Source organism: Fringilla coelebs (genome assembly GCF_963513975.1).
Source record: "Fringilla coelebs genome assembly, chromosome: Z".
Taxonomy (NCBI): Eukaryota; Metazoa; Chordata; class Aves; order Passeriformes; family Fringillidae; genus Fringilla; species Fringilla coelebs.
Genome location: NC_140031.1, coordinates 26,395,719 through 26,421,659, shown reverse-complemented (window position 1 = coordinate 26,421,659; position 25,941 = coordinate 26,395,719). Strand labels below are relative to the sequence as shown.

Below are 25,941 nucleotides of genomic sequence, written 5' to 3'. Positions count from 1 at the left end.
AGTATGACCCAGAACTGTAGTCCCAGCCATTTTCCACTCTCTTGGTCTTACTTTAATATCACCTAGTGTAAAACTTAGATTTCCACAGGGAGGAAAAAAAAAAGCTAAGCATGCAGAGGATTTTGCTGAGGGATATCTCCTCGTTAATCAGTCTTACCTGCTGTGATTGATGCCTGCACTAATGCTTGCACAATGCTCGCTGCCTTCAGAATCTGGGACTCGAGTAAAGAAGCAGGAGATTTTGGAGGATGGATAAGGTAATGCTAGGAGGTAAGGCCATAATGAGGTCACTCAAGCAGATCCTCTCTTTAACTGTTTTGGAAATAATGTGTTGTGTTTTTTGTGATTTTTATTGTTCTCTGTGGTGTGCTGCTTCTCAGTCACTTTGAAAAATATTTATATCTTCTGTCTCTTTCAGGGACTCTTTTTTTTTCCCTCTGGGTACTTTTCTACATTTTGCATCTGCAACTTGTCCTGAAAGGTTTTTTCTTCCTCTGAAGCTTGTCCACCCCTTTTTATTCTTCTTTTCCTTCTACTTACAGCAACTGAAGAACTGTGTGTTCTTCCCATAATGGATGAAATTCTTTGAAAGATAAAACTGATGCAATTGTCAGTTCTCTGGCCTTAGCCATGGCTACCATCGTGGCTTGCATGTACAGCTGCAATGCTTAACTTGTAGTCTTACAGTATGTGAACATCTGGAAAGTGTGATAGCTTTTCTGTCTCACTGGTCTGTAACAAAACCAGGAACAGGTTTTGTGAAGGAGCAGGTTGCCCAGAGAGGTGATTAATGTCCCATTCCTGGAAAATTCAAGGTTAGGTTGGACAGTGCTCTGACCAACCTGATCTAATTGAAGATGTATCTGCTTGTTGCAGGGGCTTGGAGTAAATTATCTTCTCCAACCTAAACCTTCCAATCCAGAAAGAAAAATTCCATCCAAAGTATATATTACAAGTTCAAACTGAGTGAACCCTCATGAAATTTTTCTTGCCATCTGGAATTACAGATGACAGTGGCCTGGATGCAAATTTGCTCAGTGATTTTGTGGGAGGAAGGATACATGTAACAGAAGAAGGATGAGTCCAAGCCTGTCCTTTTTCTGGCATTTGTTGTGTAATTATGAAGCCACTTGTGTCAGAAACAGGATACAGAGTCCATCTTTCAGTTCCCACAGTCTTGAGTAAGCTGTGACCGAAGCAACTGCTCTTAGAATTGGCTCGGAAGAATCAGAGATGATTTTTCCTTCTGCAGTTGATAGTTCCCTCTGAGGAGATGTAAGCATAACCAGATCGCTCTCTTTGGCAGCTAGGTGGTGTATTTTATTGTGCCTTTATCCTGAATCATGGGCACCTTGTATCATATAAGCAAATACAAGGCATTTGTTTTAAATACAAAATTTATTTATTAATTCATTAGTAAAATAGCAGTTCTTTTTACCCCCCACATAAAACAAATAACTTGAAAGCATACAATACAAAAATAATCAGTTGCAACAAATAATCTGCAAATTTCAAACAAAAGCTAAGTTAATAGGTTTCCCAAGTCAGTTAATGTCTCAAAACTGAAAATGAGAGCTTTCTTCTGAAGCTCCTTATGAAGCACAAGTCAGACTGATAACACCATGATGCTTCATTTATCTTGCAGTGCAAGAAACTCCTATTGCCAGAGATGGTGACTTCTACTAGACACAGCCTGAGCATTTCTATCCCTCTGGACATTTATTCTAATTTGAAATACTGAGCACTTTTACATATCCCCTCCAACTCCACTCTAAGTCACAAATTATCAATATTTTCCCTGTGCAATTTCACCTTAAGTAGTGTTACTATTAAGGATCTTTGACACAAGTCTTCTTCCAGTTTTCCCTGCTGCGCAGATGGAGGATTTTACTGGCTGCCTGTCTCATGTTTTGACAGGTGTTGCTCTTCCTGAGGTCCTCTGGAAATCTGTATCCTGTTGGCAACTGATTTCTTGCATGAATATATGAGAATTTGACCCCCTTCTGGGGTTTGGGTCTCGGCCAGCTGTTTGCTGTTGCTCCAGAGATAATGTGTATGGTGGTGGCTGTTCCTGCTCATTTGTTTCACTGACAAACTCTGCACTGCTTTCGCTGTATGGAGGTGGAGGAATATTGATGAATTCTTGCTGTTTTATTGTGGAGGCAACTGACAGTGGGGAGACCAGTTTTTCAGGATCTATGCTGTCTTCATAAGAGGGAGGATAGAAGTCAGGCCTAAAATAAGCAAACCAAAAAGAAACACATTGTGGTGAAGTGTGATTTATCTCACAGAGCTTATTTAGATGCTTCATCTGTTATGTTTCCAAAATTTAGATGAGGCTTTAACTGTAAACAGACATCTAAGTGTGTTTAAAGAATGAAATACATTAATATAAAATGGAGGCATAACTAGTATCATTTGCCTTGCCTTTGTAAAACTGTTTTATTAAAACACAGCACTATAAAAAGACAAGCCTTCCCCATGAAAATTCCCAACCATGGCATACAAATACTCATGCTTGTGAGTATTTTAACAAAGGAGAGAAAAGTTCAATTTGGAAGAAGAATGAGATCAGTGTTCAAAGTTATATATTATTGCAATAACCATTGCTTTCCACAGTTTAAAAATAAATTTGGTATGTTCCTGCTTATCTAACCAAAATTTACTGCATGTTGCTTTTATAGTGCCTTTAAAACACCCATTGTCAGTGTTTCTAGTATGGCTTTCAGGACAGTCCAGGAAAAGAAATTTGTATCCAGTGACTATGTTAAAGAGTTTTCCCAGGCCTAGTGCAGTTTAAGAAACTCTCTCTCTCTCAAAGCATCAGACTTTGTGAAGAACAAAGTCATAGGGTCAGAGAATGTTTTGGGAAGGGACCTTAATGATCATTCAGCTCCTGCCATGGGCAGGGCCACCTTCCACTAGACCAGGCTGTCCATCCAACCTCGCCTTGAGTGTTTCCAGGGACGGGGCAGCCACAGCTTCTCTGGGCAACCTGCTCCAGTGCCTCACCACCCTCACAGTAAAGCTTTTTTTCCCCAATATCTAATATCAACATAACCTTTCTCCATTTGAAACCATTCCCCCTTGTCCTGTCACTACATGTTCTTTTTGGAAGTCCCTGTCCATCTTTCCTGTATATTCCCTTCGTGTACATAGGGTGCTGTAGACTCGCTGGAACTTTCTCGGGGCTGAATAACTCCAGTTCTCTCAGCCTGTCATCACAGGAGAAGTGTTCCATTCCCCTGATCATCTTCATGGGGCTCTTCTGGACCCACTGTAGCAGGTCTATGCCCTTTCTCTGCCAAGGATGCCAGATCTGGATGAAATGCTCCAGGTGGGGACTCACTGAGACACAGCTGAGGAGCAGAATGCCCTCCCTCAACCAGTTGGTCACGCTTCCTTGGATGCAGCCCAGGACACATTTGGCTTTCTGGGCTGCAGGTGTACATTGTGCTCATTGCTGGGTCACATTGACCTACTTCATCAACAAAACCCCCCAGGTTCTTCTCCCCAGGAGTGCTCTCAAATCATTCTCTGCCTAGCTTATGTTTGTGCTTTGATTTGCACCAACCCAGATGCAGAACCTTGTGCTTAGCCTGGTTGAATTTCCTGAGGATTTTAAATCGAGGGGACAATTAGACAATAAAATTTAAGCAGGAGCCATACAATGAATGAGCAGAGGCCCCTTGCATACCTCAGCTTCTCCCTACAGGAGCGCCCAGCAGCATCTTAAATTGTCTGCTGAGATGGATCTCACCATGCTCCTGTGTGAAGATGGAATAGCTGCACCTGCTGCCTCCATGCATGGCTTTGGAAGATTTGGGAAGTCTGAAACTTTCTCTGTTTCATGTAGTATACCTTACCTTAGGTATTGTTTGCATGAATGGCTGTTAGCACATTGCTGCTTGCTCTAGCAAATAAAATTTCAGACTGCAGTTCTCTCCACAGAAAAATAATAAAATGGCTACAGGATTTGCATTTTGTAAAAACCTTGTATTGCTTCTTTCTTTCACAGTATGTTTAAAAAATAGCATCCCTCCCTCCCAATTCATCTGCAACACATACCTGTCTATGGTGCAGACATGTGGTTCTCTGTGGCTGGGATTTCGAATGAAGATGCCAAGGGCCCTGTATTTCAGGACTTCATGGAAAGTGCTCCAGAAAATGCCAGTAACAAGGAGACAGAGCCCCAAAGCTAACAGGCAATAAAACACTAGCTCGTTGTTCCCACATCTGCACATGGAGGATTTCGTGGACATGCAAAGTACTCCCAGGCAAATAGTGGAGAAACTGAGTAAGAGCATAAAAAGACGAATTAAAGTAAAAAGACCTTTTGGCATCTTTCACAGAAGACACAGCCCTTTGTTCCTGTCTGCTGTTTGTTTGCTGGCTCTCTCTGCTGTGCTTCTCATGTTCATGTATGGGTTCTTTATATGCTACATGCTACAGGACCAACTGCCCCATAGACAATTAAGAGAAGCAGGCAGTTTTAACCTACTCATTAACTCTTTGAAGACTTATAAACTCTTTTGAGATTAATTTGTAACCTTCTACCTACTTTAGGAAGGAAGCAGAAATTTCCTAAACCATCCCTTTGCCGCTGTAGTCTCTGGAGTGTAAACTTGGACTGCTTCCTTCATTGCGTGATTTGCAGGGGTTTGTACACTTCACTGCTTATGAATGAGGCCTGTGTTTGTTAAATTTTACTTACTTGACTTTAAAAAAAAACAACCACAACCAGCAAAGATGCTCTTCATTAATCTCCATTAAAAGTTTGAAGGGAAAATATGCTTCCTATAAATGCAGACATTGACATGGGAGGGGAATGGGCATAGGTAAAAACTGCTGTTCTCTGAGGGGGGATGTCATCTCACCTTTTCTCTCTGACTTGCCAAGATAAGCTAGCACTAAAGAATGTTAGTGTCTGACAGGTATAAGTCTAGAGTCAACAAAGGATTTACTTCTCTAAGCTCTATGTGTTGCCATCCAGTACCTTGGTCCCGAGAGCCTGGAGAGCTGACATGAAGCACTTGCATGACCTATGCAGTCCATAAAGGAGTCCAGCACCTCAGACTGGGACACAGGGCAGCCTTGAGGGGTGTTTGTGAGCTCCCAGAGAAGCAGCAGAAGGCAATACATCTCTTACTGAGCAGGTCTCCTAGACATGGAGTTACCCCAAAGATGTGCTGGGGTCTGAAGAGCACTCTCAGCTTTCTCTCCAGCTGCCTAACTTGCGTAGTTATTATTGGATGGGTATTACAACAGACAGCTCACCCCTCCCTATACTGGTTTGTAACTTGTTCAAGTTGCAAAAACTGCAGAAAATTCAACTGCAAAAGCAACTAGTGACACAACAAATATTTCCATAAAAGACCTGCTTCAGTGGAAAAGACATAAAGTGGAGCCGATTCCCACTAATATGAGTTGTCACTCAGCATGTGAGCAGGTGGATGTTTCACAGGGTCAGAGTGGGGGGGTGGTGCTGATCAGGGAAAGCTGTTGTTTTAGACACTGGCTTTACCAAATTCAGGTCTTTAAAAGAGGTGGCCCAGTTGTGACAGAGGAAATCGGTAACCAGGAGGGTAAAGCCATGTGTTGGGGGTAGGAATTCGTGCAGGGAAGGTGTGAGTGGAGCTGAGAACATGAGAGGCAGGTGGAGCACTGTGACATGGTAGAGTCAGTGCTGCTGAATGCCCACTCAACAGCAACAGCTGCCCTTCCAGAAATGTAACTGCAAAAGTGTACTGTGACAGAAAAATAAACTGTTTCAAAAGGCAAGTAATTTACATCTGTCCTGCCTAATATGAAGCCCACCAGTTCATCTTCCTTCTGCTGCAGGACTGTTTATCAGGACATCTTTGCTTCATGCTCTGTTGTTTCAAATATTAATGAATGTTCTTCTTTCAATTTGTTTTCCCATAGGTTCACAGATCCAGCTGAATATACAATAATCTTTTTTTCTGTATAATTTCTACTTTCTACATATCTGTTAAACAAACTTTATTTTACAAAATACTTTTTATTACTTCTGGGTTTTTTGATGTTTCAGATCTTAACTCACCTAAATAGAAATATTGAGTTATTCATGACTGCTATTTAAAGTTCAGTTAATTAATGTAATTTGCATCTTCTATAATGTTACTCCTTTTGCTACAAGACAGTATTTTTGAAAGAATGATGTCGATAAAAATAATTTTTACTTCTTGTTTTCTGTATAGATCTGTACTCACGTGCCTGTTTGGTCATTGAAATTTATACCTGGAATATTATGGCATCATATCTGTGGTGACAAAGGATTAGTTAAATGTTACAGGAAAATCTGGACAGGAAATTGTATTCTCTCTGTATGAAAAAAAAATAAATCTAAGAATTCAAATACACTCCCATCCTATACTAGGAAAAGAGATAAAAAGGGATAGTCTGAAAAAAATCCTTAACAAGGAAATTAAAAAGATTAAATAAATATTGTAACTCTCAGAAGAATCAAAAGCCAGTGACTAGGCTATAGCACTTAGAGGGAAGAACTGGATAGCAGGATAATCTTTAGCCAAAGAAAAACTAATTTTCTATGCCAGCCAGTTCCCTGACAACCCTAAGAAAGGGAAGAGAAGGCAAGACCTGTCAGTGGCAGCTGCTGACTCCAGAGGATGGCAGAGGCAGAACCGGCTTGTGGGAGGGAGCAGGCCTGTGGGGAGGCTGTGTGTCGGGGTCTCTGCTCGTCAGAGTGACCCTGAGAAATGTTAGAAAGTCTCTTTTCCCAGCCTGGCTCTTGAAGAAGGACTCAGGGCTCTTCATTTCTCGGTCTCAAGGTTGTTTATTGTATCTTATCTATTAAATTCTTCCTCCTGTCCTGCTGAGGTCAGCTCAGCAAGACAGAGGAACACTGCCCACCCCGGGGGCGGTGTTATGTGTTTATACTAAAAACTACGTATACAATGTTTACAATTACTTTCCAATACCTACCACCCGTGTTAGACAGTGAGCTTCTACTCTAAACCAATCTAAAAGTGCCAACATCACAGCAGAAGATGGAGGCCAAGAAGAAGAAGGAGAAAGACAGGACATGCCCAGATCCCTCCATCTTGCCCCCTGAGCCTCTACTCTAAAAAATCTAAAATCTACTTTTTCACCCCATGATAAATTCACTATCATTCTACTTAATTTGTTGTGGCTTGCAGATCATCATCTAAGGTTGGTAACTGGCTCCATGGGTCACAATCAAAACCACAGGCATTCTGGGCTCTGTGCCAGGGTCTCTGAGACCCCTGGCAGGGATCTTGGCTGCTCAGGACAGCCAGAGGGATGTCCTGGGTCCTGACAGCTGTGGGGTGCTCTGCACTGCCCAGTGGCTGGGGGTGGGGGTCACAGACAACGAGGGGTCAGTCCTTGCGATACTGCGGGAGAAGGCGACATACATAGGAGCCCCTCCCATGGAGGAGATAGTTATCTGCCTCTTGTTTTGCATTTGGAGATTTGCAGGGTCTTTTTGTAGGCTGTAGAAGTTTGGTGATTTCTCCAAGAGGTCAGTTTCATCCGTGGCAACAGACTATGGGTATGTAATCCTTGAAAACAGCCAGTGGGTATATAAAGGAAAAGGTAAAAAAAGGTGACAATAGCACCATAATGGTGCTTAATCCATCACTTCAGATTTTCTGTAATGTTATTCTTGGCCTTTTCCAATTTCCCTAACATTTTGCAGCTTGATTGTTTTATTGGCAGTGAGCGTCTTGGACTGCATCGCACTGGATGAGCAGATTTCCTATTTCTCTTACAAAACAGGAAGAATGCTGCTTCTAATGAGATCAGGTGGGAAAAGGGAATAACTAACATGGTGTAAAGGTTACTGAGCAGAATTGGCTGCAGACCAAGGTCAAAAGGTAGCAGTCCAGATGGAGAAAAAGCAATTCTTAGGAAGTCTGATTGAAGATGAACTTAATGGGTGTTCCACTGGATGATTTGATGATTGTGATTGTTTGGCAATTTGCATTTCACTTTGAAAGGTCACTGCTTATCCTGTATCCTGTTGAAACATGTAAGGCTTCAACAAACCAGTTTCTGGAATTATGCTTCTTGCTACTCAAAAAGAAATTTGTGATATCATACACATTTTTATGAGAGTTGTGTTTCACAACTTGTATTGTCAAACTTATTTTTAAACTACTAATAAAATGGTAAATCTGATAATCGGAAAATTAAAAATAGACTTTTTAATGCAAATACTAAGGGTGTATTAGTGCCAGCTGCATATCATATCGCAGTACATGCATAATATAAGATTATGTCATATTTGAGATGACATTTGCTACTAAAAAGTGATATTTTACCAGAAATTGGAAGATTATATGTTGTACTCTGGTCTGAAATGCATTTTTTAAAATTAAAATTAAAACTCCAATTTTACACCAGTTTTGATTTTTTTTTTTGTAACTTTCTAGCACTCTTAGCTGACATGATTTATTGTAATAGCTCACTTAAAGAGTTTTTTATATTGTTGTCAATAATTCACAGCAGATTTGCCCGTGGATTTCTTTAGCAATTCCAGTATTCCTTAGAAATATATAACTGAGGTAATGGGAAATGATTTTAAGCTCTGCAGGTGTAGTCTTTTTCCATATCATACCTGAATTAGTGACAGTTTTGAGAGCATAGAAAAATTTAAGAATGACTGAGTCAACGCAATATGAACATCAAAATCATATTTCACAGATCAGTTTCCAGCCTAGGCAAAACAAGATGCAAAAACACAGCCAGGGCTACTCTTCGTGTCTGAAGGTATTGTGATTTTAGGAAGTGTGGCTCCTATTTGAGAATGAATGATTGAATTTCATAAAGGAAACTGGGTATAAGTCATTCTACAAGTATTTGAAAAGAGCAGAAATTGACTAATTGGGTTGAAAATAGTACACTGCAGGACTTTTGTTGAGAGGTTTCTCCAAACGGTTGAGAATAGTTTACTCTAGGTGCAGGTAATAGAAAACAGCAATACATACTTAAAATAAGGAGAATTAAGAGACTAAGTTTTAAAATCACTGCCAAAATTTTGATGTTTAACAGACAATATTGTAACAAATATTTATACTTTATTTTTGGTGAATCAGATATTCTTTTTTCCCCAGGTATTCTTTCCAAATTTTATTGGTTTATTTACTTACCAAAAGAGTGACGTGCAGTAAGTTTAATAAAAATTATGATAACTAACAATAATTCAAAGTTTAATAGTTTAAAGCTTTAACATTTTAAATGGTTTAAAGTGATTATGTGAACTGGCTGGTTAGAAAAAATTACACATAAATGGGACAGTTCCCTGATGAATGTGAAATTGTCTGTGGTTTATCAGGCTATTTTTTAATATATCTTTCAGAATTGTATATTTTTGTAAACCTTTGAAATGAACATGATGGATTATCCAGACATCTGGAGCCTTTCCTTTTAGTTTATATATGTCAAAACCAGAATGCTAACTGTGTCAGGAAAAAAAATACAGTAGACACTGCTCTTCTTTTTCTCTTAGCAAGAAGATTAGTGGAAGGCTCTGACAATGAAAATACAGGCATGCTTATTTGTCTCATGTTCACATATTTTAAAATACTATGCCTTGCCTGATATCCAGGAGCTTGGGAAAGCTATGAATTGCATATGAACATGTACTGAATCAGAATTCTGTGGAATTAAGAGTTAAACAAATTATCATGTGTACAGTGAAATAGAATCCTTTAAAATGAAAAAAAACCCCAAACCACACAAGAATAACCAAGCTCAAAAAACCAGAAGGCTTTGGCTTACCTGAGCATAAGGATCAGAGCTGTGGGTAAACAGAGTGACAGGCTGGCTAAGCAGTGGGGATTAGAGGCTGTGCAGCCAGACTGAATTCAGCCATACTGAATTCTCTCCACTTTGCTCTGTTCCAACTGTTTGCCGTGTCTCCAGCACAGTTGTATCTGCACGACTTCTGAGTAGGAAACAATTTTACAGCACTGCTTAGCAAATATGGATAAGTTTGACCCCAGATAATGAGCATCCTTTGTACATGAGACAAGGTCTCTTTTGTCGTGCATCAGTACTGTAAGATGATGTGCCAGCTGAAATGTTCATTTTACAGAAAGATTTGTATTCCACCATTTCACGTGTGAGGATGTTGGCAGAATTCCAATCATAAATTGGTAAAAAAATTACCAGTTAAATAATAGTGCTATTACAGGTAATTAGCTGATTATATGGTTTAATGGCAGTGTAAAATGTCTTGGGGAAAATTTTACTTAGGGAGAAAGTAAACACGCATTATTTGCCATTCAAAATATAAGTGTCACTCTTCTTTTTAACTTTAACTCCTCCTACATACTTCTTTTCTCCAGAAGATGGTTGTCCTAAGGATTTTTAAAGTGAGGTCTGGGAGTGAAATATGTTTTTGTATAAGGAGTCAAAGTAAGACATATACCCTGTATAGATACTTCCAAGTGGGGCTCAGATGAGCATGAGAACATAGGGTACTGCCCATACAAACAGTGCTGTTCTCCTCTAAGAAAGGCAAGGACTGCCTTGAGCACTTTTTTAATCTGTCTTTAGTTTTATGGTATGGGAGGCACTGAAGCACAGTCCTGTTGACGCTGATGCCTATTTGCCTTTGCCATCAGGGGCAAAATCAGGCTTTCTGTCTTGGCTTGAAGATTTCAGTTTTATCAAAAGCAGATCAAAAGTGAACCTTGAAGGAGCTGCTGGCAGCTTTTGATCTAACAAAGCACAAAAAGCTTAGAGCTAGCTGTTTGGCTGTGCTGGACTGTTTAATATTAAAACAAGGATTTCTATTTGCTTTCAAGTATAGTTAAATATTGTAACACAATTAGATTGAACCTCCTGAAACTCTTCTTATTTGACGTCATTCCAGTAGGCTAGCTGAACACTACAATCAAATATTGTACATTAGTAGAGTTTAATTATCATAGGTGTAACTTTTAGAATTTTAAGTTGAATAGATGCAAAAGTCGAGCTCTAGGTTAGAGGAATCCTTTGAGTTTTACACAAAATTGACAAATTATCTCATATAATGAGATCTTAGAGTATCTCTCAAAATTATTTTTAGAGTGAATTTGGTGCTAGAAATTACAGTTATCCGTATTTGTTTCCATTACTGCAGTGCATGCTTTGATGTGTAATTTTACTTGCAGAGGTCTACTCATTTTTTATTTGAACCAAATGAATTAATCAATACTCAGGCAAATGTCAACAGTCTACCTTTCAAGCAGGCAGGTTTGTAAAGAAGTAGGTTTTCAGCATTTACAGCACACCTGATTTGCCAAAGAAAATTAAGAAGGTGGATATCACAAGAAAATACAAAACAATTTAAAAAGAGAGAATTGACCAAAGGAGCAGTTAACACAAATATGAATTGTCTGGAAAAGCACATAGACAAGAACTACAGCCTGTGGCATGTGTGAAGCTTGCATTGTGCAAAGTTTGCACACTTCTGTGCAAATGGACAGGCCTGACTGATGGAGACTGGTCAGCCAAACACATACACACTCACACACACACACACACAAAAAAAAAAAAAGAAAATCCAGAACAATAAGAAGTGTCTTAGGAGGAGGTGGGTGTTTGAGATGAAGGTCTGCATTTTGGCAAGTGGATCTAGAAGTATTGGCAGACCCCCAGGGTTCTTTAACTTTCAGTTCATAAACCAGACTGCTGATACTGGCAGGAAATGCCTATACAACACTGCTCATTAATGCATGGGGCAAGGAGACCTACATTTAGTTTGCTGCTTTACAGGAAAATGGAGTGCAGGAGGCTGATATTTCCCTGATGATTCAAGGAGAAATGTCTCCAGCCGCTACAGGACCAGTGAAATGCATGAGCTACAGGTGCATGCAGAGGCTGGCAGTCCCATTGCAAAAGCTGACTAATTCCATGCTTTTGGGAGGCATTTCCGTTCTCTTTGCAGGCTGCAACAGAACACTATACTGGCGTTGCTTCTCTCTATTTGGAAATACCCTGCTGTACATGATACAGGAACATTTTCAGCCCCTCACAACACATGTGCAAACTTAGATCACCAGACTTCCTCTTAGAGACGATGAAAGGGCACTTCTCACCTCAGAAGAGGCATCTTTTAGGTGGTCACAAAGGTTCTGCAGGAAATATGGGTCTCTACTGAAGACCTTCCATGGGTGTGGAGACACAGAGCAGACCCTGTTTCTGGCCAAAGTGATGGTACAGGCTGATGCATGCATACTTAAAATACAGCCTGGTCTGCAACATCGTGGAGGTCCAAATGAATCAATGGGGAGGCCTCATCACAGTCTACAGCTTCCTCACAGGAAGAAGAGGAGGGCAGACACTGATCTCCATTCTGGTCACCAGGGACAGGACCTGGCAATTGCATGAAGTTGAGTCAGGCTGGATATTAGGGAAAGGTTCTTCACCCAGAGGTGGCTGGGCACTGGAGCAGGCTCCCCAGGGCAGAGGTCACAGCACCGAGCCTGAGAGAGTTCAAGAAGCATTTGGACAATGCTCTCAGGCACATGGTGTGATTCTTGGGGTGTTCTGGGCAGGGCCAGGAGATGGACTTTGATGATACCTCTGGGTACCTTCCACCACAAGGAATATTTTATTCTGTGAACTGCAGTTGCTGTCAGTTTGGTCTTGATGAGTTTGTAGGGCTTATGGTCCACTACCCCACTGGTTACCCCTTGATGGTTCTATATTCACAGATGAAAAAAGGTAGCAAAGTCCGGCATAATTCTTCGGGGTATAAAATTTAAGGATGTTTTTAACAGTGTGGCTCTACTAGAAGCACCAAGTAGAACCACAGCTGGCAGTGATGTAGGAGGCAGAATCAGTGTTAGGGTGTAACACAGACTTCTGTTTTTAACAAATCTTTAATGATCTGGTGGATAATATGATGACACTCAGAAAGAATCTAAGAAGTCACTGCTTTTGATTGGTGTATTTTTGATGATTTGATTATAGGACAAGGGATAACAGTTTTAAACTAAGGGAAGGTCAATTTAGATTAGATATAAGAAACAAGTTTTTTGCAATGAGGGTGGTGAAACATTGAAACAGGCGAGAGGTGGTAGATGCTCCATCCCTGGAAATTTTAAAGGTCAGTTTGGATGGGGACAATGTACTGGAAGAGGTCCCTATGCTCTGCAGGAGGGCGGGACTGGATGACCTTTGAAGTTAGCTTCCAACCCAAGTAATTTTTTTATTCTGTTATTCTATGATTGGAAACACAAGGAAGGAAAGGCACAGGAAAAAAAACAGCAAGCTACCAGAAAACTGGAAAAAAATGTAACTTTTCCTTTGTATCATGGGTCAACCAAAAACATTGTCTGAATAATACAGCAACTCTGCCTTGAATTTAAACTTAAGAGGAACTGATGAGTAAATCCAAGAAATAGCAAATATATTCTTACTAATGAGCAGAAGAAGCAGGGAATGTAGGTCATACTAGACTGATTCAAGTTCTTTGGAACCAATAGGACTCCACATAGAAAGCTAACACTCCACAGAGAACATTTCTGGCTTCACAAGAGGGGAGGCAAGAAATCTGTAGTACTGCTGATGACAAGGTTCAGTGACACAGCTGTAACAGAGACAGATATGACAGACAGGAGGCCTCAAGAAAGATCTTTTCTGCAAGGATGAAGAAGCGTTAATATTCATATTCAAGGGCATTGATTCCATATATGACTTACAACAGCCTGGTCAAGGTTCCTTTGAACTTGTAGCAGGCACACAGAAGTGCTGTTAAGTAAAGGGTGAATCAGCAGCCCATTGTACAGGAAGCAACTGAAGGTGCTGGACATGCTGTACTGAGCAAAACGACAGCTGAGGGGCAATATGGTTACTGTCCACAAACACATCAACAAGGGAACAGCAAGGTCAGAAGGAAAAGAACTATTAAAGTTATTAACTATGGAAGCATAAGAAAAAATGGATTCAAAATTGCCAGGAGAAACTTAGCCTGACTCAGAAGAGGGAAATTCCTGATTCTTTTCAGAATCAAAGAATGAAAACATATAATAGAGGTGAAACTAACTAAATAGGAAAGAATAAATACCAGTGAATTTATATCCACAGCGGCAAGTTTCCCTGCTTCGTACTCCCAAGATCCCTTGCATAAACAGACTTTGATAAAAGGAGGATATAAACCCTGTAAGGGCTTTGAAGTTCATTTTGATGATCTGATGAAGTTCATTGATGAAGATCTGAACCACATTACTGTTTTGTGAACTCGTACAACATACTCTAATTAAAACAATAGTGTAGTCTTTGAGAGAAATCATGTCAAACTTTCCTTCCCAGTATGTTGTGTCCAAAACAGGAAGGCATAAAAGGCTTTTTGGAGGTATTTTACCTGCAAAGTTTAAGGTGAACCTGGTCTCCAACTCATCATGTCAGCAATTTCACTCTCTTCTGTTCCTGATTGATTCTCTCTGGAGAAATAAAAAAATGTGAACCTTTAGCCACATACACGCAGGAACCTCAGGAATGATAGCTTGATGGCTAATGCTTCATTTTCCCAGGTAAGTCACTTGGAGTCACCTTCCCAGCTTCCTCTTCCCAGATGACCATCCCTGATCAATGATTCTGTCCACCTGAACCATGCTAGGTCTCCTAAGTATGATGTCCCATGCTCTTGATATCCATTGTCTTTACCATCACATTCCAAATGCTGAAACCATAGAATGCTATTGAAAAGATATTAGAAGTACAGCTTCAGAGATTTCTCCATCAAAAATGCAGCTGCTGAACAGAGTCTGTATTTTCTAATATGGCCAGAACAGATTCTTTATCCAGACTCTACTCCTGGATTTTTTGAGGTTGGGTGTCTTTCAAAGACTTCAACAAACTAACCTTGAAGGAGGAGCAGAATTGCAGCCCTGTGCGTTTACTTCTCAGCTCCTATTGAACATGGTGCACATGGAATTTAATTTATGGAATGATGCTGCAGCCCTTCAGTCAGCATAAACCAGTGTCCAAAGGATTATGTGCCTATCTCCTTGCTCACTGTCTCTGCCTTTTGTCCTTCCCAGCCCCTCTTTTGCTCCTTTCCCGTTTGATCCAGCACTTACATTCAAATGGCCATGGTCTGAACCAGAGAAAATAACTTTTTTTTTTCTCCTTGTTTTTCCACTCATTTAGTCCAATTTGCAGCTGCTCAGCTCCTCCACCAAGTGAAGGAACAGTTAGAATTGGGCAACTGGGTCAGGAAGAAAGGCACAATTTCACCTTTTGGTAACTGTGTACTTGTTGATTACGCCACCAAACGAGAAACAGTTCCTACCTATATTTTGATTAGAATTTTTTATTTCTCAGGCTGAAGTTCTGCTCTCTGCTTCTCATTCTCTCTTTTCTTTCCTGCTCTTCCTCTTCACAATTTTCTCCCAGTTTCTTCCTACCCCTTACCTAATCTTTTTTGCAAAGCAAACCTCCTTCTTTGAAGATGCTTCATTATTCTTTAAAACATGCGGCATTTCAAGTGTCTAATTTTAACTAACTTCTGCTTATAAAACAGATATCAATATAGTTTAATGACTTGTGGTAAGGATGACTTAAATAGCTGAAGCATAGGAAATACGAGGAAAAGTTAGGTAGGGAGTTCCTGTTCGAGCAGTGCGAGCAGGAGGAGGTGGGGAAACTAAAGCAGCCTTTAGCCTGGAGGGAGATCACAGAAAAGAAAGAGAATTTACTATATGACAACTCACTTTGGACACCTTGCAGTCTAACCCTCCTTTAAGGTGTGTTATTTGCCTAATGAAGACTTATACATTTTAGAGATGAAAAGTATCCAGTACTTGTTGGGTTTCAACATTTTTCACTGTTTCCCATTTTTCTAACTGACTCCATCCTATTTGCTTGCAATCCACTCTCCTGAACTCTACAGGTCTTTTTCATGGTTACTGAAATACTTCTTCCCTTTATCTCTAACCCTTGACTATGCAGCTACCTAAGTTGATGAAGTCTGTACATATCCTTCAGTACTTTGTTCATGTGCAATTTGTTTTGTTTTCTGCTTCATTTAATCTCAATGTCTGATTTACTCCTTGATCATTTCCCCTGGAAATGCTGAGGCCAGCAAAGACGATCTACATGAAGCATGACAGAGAAAAAGTTCTCACAAAAAAGTACACCTGTGCACTTTATGAGGTTTGGCTGTTGGAACCCTTACTCTTTCCTTTGAATTCTCAGGTACAAAACACCTCAATATGCGTAGAGTTCTGACAAGCAGCATTTTAACTCTGCTGTTATTTATCAGACTCATGGTGCCCAGCAAATGTAAACAAGCATCAGTGTTTTTTAAGAGGAAAAGGAGAGCTCTTTGAAATTTCTTGTTATCCTTAAACATAGAATGTCTGCACATAAACCAGAAGGCTTCCATGTAGATTTTAGACAGGAGCAAAAGGGAAGGAAGGGCATATGAGTGTATTAAAATTTAGGCTTTTTAATAATATGTCAGTTCCTACACAATTTAAATTCTGCCGTTGGTCATGCTTATGTTCCCTGCAGAAGACCTTCCCTGCATCCATCTTTACTGTCTTGACCCTACCTAGAGAAGATTGAAGATAAATAATTAAACTTTGCATTATTGGTTTCTCATAATGTAACTTCAATGATCTCTGCCCCAGCTGTGCAATAACAAAGACAGCTTTGGACCATGCAATTTGTGATCTCACTGTGGGAGCTATTTCCTTTGATATAACTCAAAACATCTTGAACTCTCAGCAACAAATTTAATGTTAAGGTTCTGTTTTGCTCTTTTGAAAACTTACCTGATGAAAGGGAATCATCTTGCAGTGGTAAAGGAGAACAATCACACCCACTGCAGTCTAATTGCTCATCTGTGTGCAAAATACAGCTTTGTGACACCACCCCCACTCCCCAGCCCTCAGACATCTCATTGGAATTAAGATTTTGTTCTTAACAAGATGGACATTAAAATTGATTCTCCAGGTCAAGGCAAAAGAAGGAGACTGTAGCTTCAGCCCTGGCATCAGAAAAACTTGATCATAGAAGTATTTTATCTTCTGCACTGAGTGAAATAAGTGGATAATTAAGTAGGTCCATCATTTTTAATGTAAGTAAATGTCTATTTTCAGGTATTTTCTAGTCATCACCTTTTAAATAACATTCTGAAAAGATTGTAATATTTTTCACAAAAGTAAAATTTATATGTAAATATCAATCTCTTGGTCTTCCTCACTAGCCTGGAATCCTCCTTTCTCAACCCATAGTTCCTCATACTGCTGGCACCTTTCTATCTCATGCTGTTTCTCACCTGATAATTTTGTCTCAAAAGAATATTATGAGGCACTGCAAAAACATGAATTTTAAAAGAGATGTCACACTAAATACAGAATAAAAGTGAGAGTAAAATGATCACAAATTTTCTCCAGTTTAAGAGAGAAGGATATTGTGAGGGACTGTGTTGAAGGCCTTACAGAAGTCCAGATAAATTACATCTGTAGCCCTTCCCTTGTCTACAGGGGCTATCACCCCATCTTGGAAGGCCATTAGATTGGTCAGGCAGGACTTGCCATGCTGGCTGTTCGAGCCGTGGCCCTGACAGGACCTTCAATTTGGTGCACAGCATTGTTCCTCTGCAATGCTCTCTGGGTTGAACGTGCCTGGGGCACAGCTGACATCAAACCAAGCTGACTGCCCAGCCCAAGCAGTGGTGTGTGAGCAGTATTTTGATATTTCCGAGCCACTTAATATTTTCTTACGCCTGACTGACTATAGACATAGGAATCATACAAATTGCCAGGTAATCACATGATGATGAAAATGTTGTTTTATTCTTTGCATATTCAAAAAGAGTGAAAAGAACCCTAGAAATCCTCGAAGAGCTCAGCCAGGTGGTGAGACAGGGCAGTGCACAGCTTAGGGATTCAGACATTTGCTTCATGGCTCAGCTCAACACCTGCGCACAGGTGGCCACTGTTTGGACATTGTGAAGGACCAGAGCTCAGAAACAACCTCAGAGAGAAGTTATAGGGAAATTGTTTCTCTTTCTTAACACATGATTGGAGTAGTCTGCAAGACTTACAGGGTTGGAGCTAGTTCAAATAGAACATTTTTCTTCCAAATTAAAAAACCACTAGACCTTGAATTAGCTCAATGGAACAGTACAATACATTAATTATTAATTTTCCCTTGAATTCTGTGTAGATGCTCTAGAGATTTTGATGAAGAATGGCAGCTGGAGAGGTTTTCAGTAATCAGAACTGTTTGTAAATCATTAGTCATGAAACTACTTCACTGACAGTAAATAGTGCAGATTAATGGAAGTCTGTGCAGACTGTAATGTTGGTTTGGTTGCTCTTCCAGTTACATCAGAAGGATTTTTGAACAGTTGGAAGTTAAGTGGAGTTTTCAAAAGATGCAGTAGTTAGCAGAATGTATTTCTACATCTGCTTACACTTGACATAAAATCTCATGAACAGTCATTATTGTTGGTAAACTTTTACCATGCTTCAGATTTAAAAATTATTTTCTCACAGTAGCATAATATTTATATTCGCATTTATAAATACAATCATAAATTATGGGTTTTTCTTGAAACCAAGAATTTATGTTAACTTTCATTGCTCAACAGTAAACTTTCTTAATATACTATTTCCTTCATTCAGGGAACAATTTCCCATGTTTTTCAATAGGACTTTCTTCTCATTTCTTTAAGCAACCTGCATGATTGAAGCATTGCATATTTTTGCCTTCTCCTGCAAGCAAGAAGTTTCACACTTCATAAATGACTATATGCATAATTATTCTCCTCAATTAACATGCTAACAGCATCACAGTTGCAATTTTTCATGAGTTTCACTGGTAACATCCATCTCAGCTCTTTCCCAATTCTCAAATTCTCTGCGTGCTTTGTAAAAGTTAAATAAAGATAGTAAAATCAAGGAAAGTAAGATCTCACAGAAGTGAGAGTTTCCACAGGATGGGTGATGATGCTTCCATGCCTTTTATTAGTTTTTGTAGAACTGCAGTGCAAAAACCACTGAAGGGCCGTGGACTGGCAAGCACTGCAATCCTAGCTCCAGGCTGTCTGGAAGAGCTGCACCCCGTTGTCCCTTCCATGTCTGTCAGAGGCAAAGCAGCTCAGCCTCATCCTGCAGCTGAACGTGCTGGCCCAAGGAGCTCCCTCCTGCCCTGGCTTGGCTGGGGCTGTGCAGCCTCAGCAGCTGGTAGCAGCACTGCTCTCCTCTGAAGCCAAGGTCACTCTCAGCTGCATCATGAAATGACCAGAGAAGCCATGTAGCTGTCTTCCAGCTTGATCTGTAGGTCTGGTTTGACAAGGGAGTGTGACTTCACACCGCAGTGTGTGCCTGTCAGAAACACTTGCTCACACAGCTAGGGGTGTGCTCACGTACAGAGAAGTGATCTGCCAGGGAAGGACTGTGCACCTTCTCCTCCCTCACAGCAAAGAGGTGGTTTACATCTGTAACTCATGTGTAGGAGGTGTTTATCCCCAAACAGTGCCAGGCAGTTCTTGCAAGGTGATGTCCTATCCTGCATCTCCTGAAGGAGCCCTGCCTGAATGGAGATCACAAAGATGCAAATAGCATTTTGCACAGGCAGACCCCATGGAGAGTGCAGCTCTTTAGCTGATCACATGTCCCTGGGGACAGCTACCAGGACCAGTCCCCTCTCTTTGCCACAGCGATTCTCCTCAGGACCCATCTCGAATGCCAGAGCCAGGTGTATGCCCTGAGCCTGGGCTGGGTGTGGGGACTGCAAAACAACCTCATCTGAGGGGCTTCCTGTCTCCTTCACTCCTCCAAGAGCACTCAGAGTAGCATCAGCAAGTTTGGGAAGCCTAAATTTGAAGGGCTGCAGGAGGCACTAAGTGGAATGGATGGAATTGTTATGGAAAAGTACAAATGAGGCAGAGCTATCCACTGCTGACAGAGAACGTGAGCCTAGACTTGCAGAGTCCAGGGAAAAGAAGGTAGAACACACTAGGAATTTAGCACAGGGAAGAAGCTAAGGGATGGGCAAATGGGAGGTGTTTGTACTGTGGAATTAAATGCAAAGAGATGGGGTTTTATGCTGCAAAGGAAATAATTAGGTCAGTGTTGAAAGGAACTGCTCTGCTGAATTGTTCAGCCTGCCTCATTCTAGGAATGCTTTTTCTGAACTTGCCAGGAAATGTCTTTTGATGTCTTTTTAAAACTGCATGTTTTCCAGGTGATGAGCCTACATCATGGAGTTAAGCTATGTTAAGCTTCTGTGTTTCAAGCCAGCTCAGTGGTTTTTTACCTCATAAATGACAGAAGTGCCGGTCTTTCACTGACACCTGTGGATATAAGGCAGAATTGCACACAGGCTTCTATACTCTGAAAGTTGGGAGTTTCGGTTCCCAATCATTCTGGAAAAGAGAATATCTTCCCTCAGTTTTTACCTGAGGAGTCAGTAAAAGTGTTCATGATACTGCTGCAGTGATATACATGCTAACTTGTGAGATTGAGGTTTGTCAGTCTTTCTCCCTTTCCTGGGGGAGAATTACTCATGCAAAGTGATTTATACATTTTGCCTTCTTCTGCAAAAGCTAACTATGTGTTAGCTGCACACCTAACCATGTGTTAGGTCAAGATCAAGATCAATGCAAAGCAGAATGCCTTGTAGTTGAAACGGACAGCCATGAGGCATCACTGCCCATCCAGAAGCTGGATTTGGCCTGCTGATGGTTTTGTCTGATGAGGAGAACAGTGGGATGGGAAGAGGGCACAGTACCTGTTTCACTCTGCATTGCTACTCCAGTTAAAAGTGCTGCTGAAATAGCAATAACACTGCTAACACCCTATCCTAGACCTCCTTAGGTTAACACAGGCTTACATTTAGCATGGGCTGAAATATGATTTTAATAATGTACCTTTACCTGCATGGTAAACTTTTAAATGTTTATTTTGCTGGTATTTGCGCGTGTGGAAATCCTTAGGCTGACATACAGGACTTTTAAGAAAGCTACTGTCTTGTTGAAGGCAAGCTGCTGCTTGTGGGAAAACTTACACATGAAGCTAGGATAAATTGACCTCAAACTGGGATGATTTCAATGCTTAAAAAGCTTTTTTTTTTTTTTCCCCAAGCACATGGGCATGTGCTTGAAGAATATAGTAGGAATTCATTTACAGGCAGCATAATAGAATCACCATAAATGAGAGAAGGGCAAGGCAAGGCAAGGACCATCTCTCACCATCCTGACACTCCCACCAGTGAGGCCAGTGCTTTGCTGGAATCAAATGAGTGAGTGGAGGCATTAATCACCAGTGCAATATATCACCACTTGCAGTTTACTGTGATATACAGCACATGCTCATTAGGAAACACTTCTTATTTCCTCACCTTTGTACTCAGTGATTGTCTTGACTATCTTGATAAAACAACAAGATCATTTTTGTCTCTGTGCACTAACATTAACTCCAGCTGATGCCAAACCTGGGAAGAGTGTGGAAATCATTTGACAATCATTTGTTGTGATATGGATTAACTGCAAGGGTACCTTTCCCAATTGCAGAAATACCCTCTTCCCCAACCTTCTTGCACAGATCTGTGTGCTGTGCAGGCGGTTTGATTAGCAAACCCTTTATTCCAAAACGGTTTTGAAAGAGCTGTGGTTTGTAGTGGGGCTTCTGCTTCATGCTGGAAAATCCAACTTTTCAAAATCATTTTCTCTGTGACATTCATGGAGTTTTGGAAATAAGCAGTATCCGATCTACAGCATTACTGAGGGTAAGATAAAAAGAAAGCCAGAGGTTTTTTCCATTGCTGTAGGATCTTCTTGAGACCAATAAAGTTTAAACAAAGAAGTTTGGTTAATGTGGGGCCTTGCTACCATAACAACAGAGAAACATGCACTCTCCTGGCTTTCAAGAAATGAGGGTCTGTGAGCAGTCCTCTAGCAAGGAATACTTGGGGGAGGGAAAACCTCTTGGTGACAGGACACTCTCTTTGTTTGCCATAGATCTTGTCACATACTGTGGTGTTTTTTTTGGTATGTTATAAATCTTTTTCAAGACTTTGGAATAGACACAGACCTCTCTCCGGTACTCTTCCTGTTTGGCAGTGCTGGCACCCTTCTCTGTGAGCTATTCCAGTGTTATATCAGTAACTCCCACTGAATGGCAGTAGCAGGCTGTGCATATAATTCTGGCACAACTAAAATGTCAGGTATTAAATTAAGTGTGCACAATAACACCATTTAAATGTTGCTCTGCTCTGAGCTAATCTGGACACCTTCCCAGTACTTTATAAATACATGTTGTATTTACAGTTCTGTGGTTAGATTGAAGTAGCCTATTACCGTAATGATAGTACTCACCCTGTATATTCTATATGCTAGAAACAATAGATGTATGCTGTGAGCCTGGAGAAGGCAAAGTTAGATCAGAAAATTGCATCTTTCTCCTTAAATAAGGTCTGTTACTGGTGGCTTTACAAGTCTGTGCCATGGTGAACAGAATTAACCTCCTTATAACTGTGGTTTATATATGATTCCTTTGTACAAGGGTGGTGTGGTCCTAGTACACACTTAGTACATTTCTTGCCAAAGAGTTCTCTTCCAGAGTGAGGAGAATAATCCATATTTAGAGAGGCAGCAAATGCAGTGATAATATTCCTTGATTAAGGTTTCAAAAGGATGTCAACAGACACAGGAGTCTTTGGTTTATAGCTTAACAAAAAGGCATTCCTCAGTCATTTTTGTGATCTGTACGCACACAGAGTTGATGACAGCAATACTCTACTTGTGCTTTTGTGGTCATTTGTGCTCAATGCAGAAAAATATCTATGTCTTTCCAGCCTGTATTTATGGGAATCCATATAAGGGACCATAGTTTACAACCTCTGGTTATCTAAGAACCACAGAATGGCTTGGGTTAAAAGTGACCTTAAAGATAGTGTGTTTCAAATACCCTGCCATAGGTAGGGACAACTTCCCCTAAGCCAGGAGGCAGAAAGCCCCATCTAACTTGGTATGGTTATCCTGAAGAATTTCTATGCAGTACCCCATTGTTATCACTAATGCCCTCTTGAACTGTTCAACTTTCTCATTTGGCTTAAATGATACCACGACATGGGGTAGCAAATCACTGAGATACCTCTGCTCAGATTGCTATCAAAACACCAAAAATCAAACATAACTTCATTGCACCAAATACTGGTTCCTCATAAGTCTCCATGGTTCTTTGTAAAACATATTGCTAGCCAAAGGACATTAGTAGCACCCTGGTCTGTACCAGCAACAGTGTGGCCAGCAGGAGCAGGGCAGGGATTGTCCCCCTGTACTCAGCGCTGGTGAGGCCACACCTCAAATCCTGTGCTCAGTTCTGGGCTTCTCACTCCAAGTGAAACACCAAGATTCTGGAACAAGACCAGAGAAGGGCAGTGGAGCTGGAGAAGGGTCTGGAGCACAAGTCCTGTGAGGAGGGCTGAGGGAGCAGGGGTTGTTTAGCCTGGAGAAAGGAAGCTCAGGGGAACCTTACCACTCTCTGCAACTGCCTGAACGGTGGCTGTATGAGACAGGGGTGGGTGTCTTCTCCCGGGTAACAAGTGTCAGGACTAGAAGAAATGGCCTTAATCTCTGCCAGGGAAGGTTTACATTGGATATTCAGAAAAATTTCTATACAGAATGGGCTGTCAGGCTTTGGAACAAGGTGCCTGGGAAGTGGTTGGGTCACTATGCCCAGACTTAATTAAAAGACATGTAGATGTGGCACCTAGGCAAATGATCCAGTGGTGGACCTGGCAGTGGTTGGATTTGCTTAATCTTAAAGGTCTTTTCCAACATAAATGATTCTATGATTCTAGAGAGATAATGCTTTTTGTAACAGAACTGCCTTACTTAGCGTCTCCGAAGCCTTACTTGGACTTCAAGTGATAAAACAATATGGAATTAATTCTGCATCTGGCAAATTCTAAAGACAAAATGAACCTTAATCTTAGCTCGTATGGAATCACACTGAAACTTCATCACTTCCATCCCTGCTGGAAGAGTTCCAAATAAGCACTGCTGCCATTTTATAAGTAGCTAGCTTGCATGTTAGAGGTGGTTGTTGCTGAAGAGATGGCTACTAGCAGCATGTAGGCCCATGGAAACTAATACTTAGTTTTGAAATATATCTAGTAATTGGCCCTTGTAAGCCACTTTTGAATGTCTCCCTGTTAGTATGGCTACATAAATGAATTTTTTGAATTATAATGTAAACTGAATAATATGGAATTGCGGGTATTTCTGCTGCTGCCAAATTGAGTAACAACACTTTTTTTTGAGATATTAGAGTTCTTTTGCGAAATGCAATGTTTTGAATTTTAGTTAAGGAATGCAATTTTAATGCTGGTTGCTCAATAAAGCCTGCGCAGAAAATGAACTGAATAGTTTAACAGAAAGCTGATTTTTCACCTTATCCAGGGCTTGACTGATGGTTAGGAAAACAAATCAAAAGCACCATAATATGCCCCAGTTACATCAGCCCATAAAGAGCTGTCATAATTAATTACTATGCATATTTCATACAGCTAGACCATAATTACTGTTTCTGACCTAAGCATCCTTGTGCGTAGCTCACTGAAACATCTGCTGTACGGGTTCTAGTTATCCAGGGGAAATGATAAGAGGATGTTTTTTCCCCCTGAATATCACTGTTGAGAACACCCTAGTTCCATCACAGGACTGAGTGGCACAGCTCCAGATCAAACGCTATCTGCACTTCTTGTCTTGACAACTTTGCAAAAGAAAATGAAGACCAATAGGAATAACCAGAGACAGTGGCATGTGGGCCTGGGAAGAAGAGCTCCTTGATTTCTGCAGAGTAAAGCACAGCCTTTGGCTGTATCTCTGATGATGGGGACTACAACAGGGTCATGAAGGAGAGGGTTATTAATGGGGGGCTTCAAAGGGGAAAGGGCAGAGGGAGTTGAGCAGGAAAGGGGTATTATGGCAACCATAACAATTTCAGTGACGTGTCTGTGAGGGTCTGAAGCTGAATAAAGGGGAAAGACGGATAAGCAAAGCCAGAGAGCATGAAGATAGGGGAGGTCTCTGACCTCAGCCCCAGGCTGAGCTCTGACCACAATGAAAGCAAGAAGCAAGCTTAGGTCCTGGGTTGTTACAGCTTGAAGATGGTGTTTTTCTTCCTTGAAATCTAGTTAATGCAGTCATCAAGACACTATTTTTTTTTTAATTAAAGTTCTTCCCACACTTAAAAAAAACCCCAAAAGCAAACAGCTCTGCTTGTTGTCTTACCCCTGACCACCATCTGTGTTGACCAAAAAGCTGACAACAAAGATACTGAGCCCTGACATCTCCACAAGCTGCTGATGTGCCTTTGCCACAGAGTTTGGGCAGATGCCAATGGGACTTGTGTTTTTGGGACACAAAAGCACAAGTGATGCTCATTTCAGTGCATGTCAGAGGAAACTACAGACTTTGGGAATCAAGCTGGAACTGGGGAAATCAGAAGGAGCTTTTGGGAGCCACAGCAGACTTCAGATTGGAGAGCACCAGGGGTCTGTGCTCAAATCCCCACTCAGCACCAACCATGGGTTTATGCACCAGAGCTTTCCACAGATGGATATAGGTGTTTCACAGCCTCATCAAACAACCTGCCCCTTTGTTTGCCAAAGTGCTGTAATAAGGGCCAGTCACAGGAAAAGCAGAAATTTCAGCTGCAACACATCTTAGGATACAGACAAATCTCAAGCGCACACTGAAGTAAAATTCTAAGTAGACCTGTAACTTCATGGGTTTTTGAGACCAGAATTTAGAATTTGGCCTAAATCTTCAAGACCTCTGCATGGCTCAAGAAAAAAATATTAACACATGAGCATGTCTGTTTGTTACATAAGTGGGCGCCTACACCACAAAACATGAGTGGAGAGTGATGCTGGAAAACAAATATTTTTGAAAGGTTATAGAATCATAGAATCCCA

General features: G+C 40.8%; 1 protein-coding gene across 1 annotated transcript; it reads right to left on the bottom strand.

The window, feature by feature from the left end:
- Positions 1 to 1,903: 1,903 nt before the first annotated feature.
- On the bottom strand, positions 1,904 to 4,415 carry TMEM252 (transmembrane protein 252; the record flags this gene model as incomplete). The annotated part of the gene is given in 3 exon segments (XM_084224650.1): positions 1,904 to 2,234; positions 4,069 to 4,346; positions 4,350 to 4,415. Coding segments are annotated over 3 exon segments (675 nt in total).
- Between the last annotated feature and the right edge of the window lie 21,526 nt (positions 4,416 to 25,941).